The sequence below is a fragment of the Octodon degus genome, unplaced genomic scaffold (genome assembly GCF_000260255.1).
Source record: "Octodon degus isolate 3935 unplaced genomic scaffold, OctDeg1.0 scaffold00123, whole genome shotgun sequence".
Classification (NCBI taxonomy): domain Eukaryota; kingdom Metazoa; phylum Chordata; class Mammalia; order Rodentia; family Octodontidae; genus Octodon; species Octodon degus.
Genome location: NW_004524699.1, coordinates 5963414 through 5966026, shown reverse-complemented (window position 1 = coordinate 5966026; position 2613 = coordinate 5963414). Strand labels below are relative to the sequence as shown.

Genomic DNA, 2613 nt, shown 5'->3' with positions numbered 1-2613 from the left:
GGTGGTGGCGGTGGAGGTGGTGGAGGTGGAGGTGGTGATGGTGGAGGTGGTAGTGGTAGTGGAGGTGAAGATGGAGGTGGCGGTGGAGGTGGTGGCGGTGGAGGTGGTAGAGGTGGAGGTGGTGATGGTGGAGGTGGTAGTGGTAGTGGAGGTGAAGGTGGTGGTGGTGGTGGTGGCGGTGGAGGTGGAGGTGGTGGAGATGGTGGAGGTGGTGGAGGTGGTGGTGGAGGTGGTAGAGGTGGAGGTGGAGGTGGTGGAGGTGGAGGTGGAGGTGGAGGTGGTGGTAGTGGAGGTGGTGGTGGTAATGGAGGTGTTGGAGGTGGAGGTGGTGGTGGTGGCGGTGGTGTGGGCGCACGAGCACAGGCTGTAAAGTTTTAACACCTGGGGACTGTTCATCCCCATTGCGACACTCCCCAAGGGAGGCATTTATTTTTCCAAAAAGTTCTAGACATAGCAGTGCAGGCCTGTCACCCCGGCACTAGGGAGGCTGAGGCAGGAGGATGGTTGCCAGTTTGAGGCCAGCCTGGGGTACATAGTGAGTTCAGGCTGGCCTAAACTGCACAGAGAGGGGCCGGGGAGACAGCTCAGTAGAATAAGTGCTTGTCTGGCAAGCACAAGGGCCTGAGTTCAATCCCCGGTTCTACCAAAAAACAAACCCAGCTGCACAGAGACCCAGGGTTGGTAGCTCCACGCTCAGGTGGGCCTCCTGAAGCCCGCCCGAGGCTTGAAGGCTTACACTCCCCCGCCTGCCTGCCTGCCTGCCTGCCTGCCTGCCTGCTAGGCGTGCTGCCTGTGCATGGCCCAGTGACCATGGGGACATCTGTCCTCTTCTCAGAGGAGGGGCTCAAGGCCTGGAGAGCTTGGGGAGCTGCCCTGGGTCTCTGGCCAGAGTGACACCCCGACTTCTGGCTGGTGGCTGCTCACCCAGCAGCTGTGTCTCCTCGCAGGTGAGCCCAGGCCGCAATGGGGAGCTCCCGGGACCTCTGCCCACACCTGGACTCCATAGGGGAGGTGACCAAGGAGGACCTGCTGCTCAAGTCGAAGGTGAGGTGTGGTGGGGATGGGCCCGGCCCTGCCCTGTGTGCCTGGGTGTGGCTGCAGGGCCCCTCTGGGTAGGCAGGATGCTGGCGTCTGCCCTGCAGCCTCCTTCCTGTACCCTAATTACGGGGCCGCCCAGCCATCTGAGTCACTGCACCTGGGAGTCCCCATGCTAGGCGTGGAACGAGTCCCATGCATGCGCAGCTTGCCCTCACTAGCCCATCTCGTGTGGGTGTGGGAAGACAGCCGGGCACTGTGGCCTCTGTGTTTATGTCAGGGTTGTTAAATTGAACCTTCCTGAAAAGGGAACATGGTTCAGGAATGAAGCAGCACGGCCTGGCGTGACAGGAGCGCCTGTGGTCCCAGCACGCTGCCAAGCTGAGGCAGGAACAGCTCAAGTTCACACTCGGCCTGGACAGCTTCGCAGCTGTCTCAAAATACAAAGAGAAAGACTGCTGAAGCGGCTCAGTGCAAGGTCCTGGGCTCAGTGCCCAGTCTCCTCCTACCAGAAGGAGACATTTTTGGTGTTCCTCACAGTGACATGTCAGGAAGCCCTCTCCCCTTAGGTCACCACTTCTTCAGCTGCTTTTGTATGTTTTTTTTTACAAGGACCAAGATAGGACTGGCCAGATAGCTCAGTGGATGAAAGCGCCTGCAAACTGGTGCAGGAGCTGGGGGTTCGATCCCAAGCCTGCTGTGCTGGCCCTGCCCCAGGGTGAGCTGGGACACAACTGAGACCGGGTGTGGTGGGGCGTGCCTATAAGCCTAGCTTTTGGGAGGCTGAAAGCAGGAGGATCACTAGAGTCCGATCTGTGTAGTGAGACCCTATAGACCCTGTACGGCATACATTAAAAAAAAAAAAAAAACCATAAGCTGGTGGTACAGCTCCGCTCCATTTTGCTTCTTTTTAGAGCCAGCAGTCACCAGCAGCTACTCTGACAGGGCGGTGGCCTGCTGCCCTGGCTGTGTCTCCTAGAGGCCCATTGGTGGCCTGGGAAGGGGGCTGTGCCATTCTTTTTTCTTTCAATTTTATGAATTTAGTACAGGGTCTACAGGGTCTCACTACATAGACCGGACTGTGATCCTCCTGTTTTCAGCCTCCCAAGGGCTGGGATTACTGTGCGCCCCACCACACCCAGTTTTAATCTCTGTCTCGGTGCAGGGAGGGGCCAGCAGGCCAGGGATCAAACCACGGCTGCTGTGCTTTGCCTAAGCAGGAGCTTTAGTCCGCTGAGCTATCTGGCTGGCCCTGTTATGCCATTCTTTTTTTTTTTTTTTTTTTTGAGGAACCGGGGATTGAACTCAGGCCCTTGCACTTGCCAGGGAAGCGCTTATTCCACTGAGCCAGCTCCACGGCCCCTCCGCCACTCTTGACGTGTGATTTTTTTGAGTCCAAAGTGATTGCTTTGGCTCCTGATGTTACATCCTCATGGCACCCTGTAGTGAGCAGAGAGATGGCAGCACAAGGCTCAGAAGAGGCCCACACATTGGCGGCTGGGGAGATGGCTCAGTGGAATAAGCGCTTCCCTGGCAAGCGCAAGGGCCTGAGTTCAATCCCTGGTTCCGCAAAAAAAA

The 2613-nt window shown here is 57.6% G+C and overlaps 1 protein-coding gene across 2 annotated transcripts in view; it reads left to right on the top strand.

Moving 5' to 3' along the window:
• Positions 1-2613, top strand: part of Usp20 (ubiquitin specific peptidase 20) — a 31047-nt gene that overhangs the window by 12867 nt on the left and 15567 nt on the right. Inside the window, exon 3 of one of the 2 annotated variants that reach the window (XM_004640452.2) lies at positions 948-1044. In XM_004640452.2, the coding sequence (XP_004640509.1) occupies positions 964-1044 (81 nt within the window). In that variant the 5' untranslated portion in view covers positions 948-963. Of the gene's footprint in view, positions 1-931; positions 1045-2613 lie in introns of both variants that reach the window. The other variant, XM_023700509.1, reaches the window with a different exon arrangement.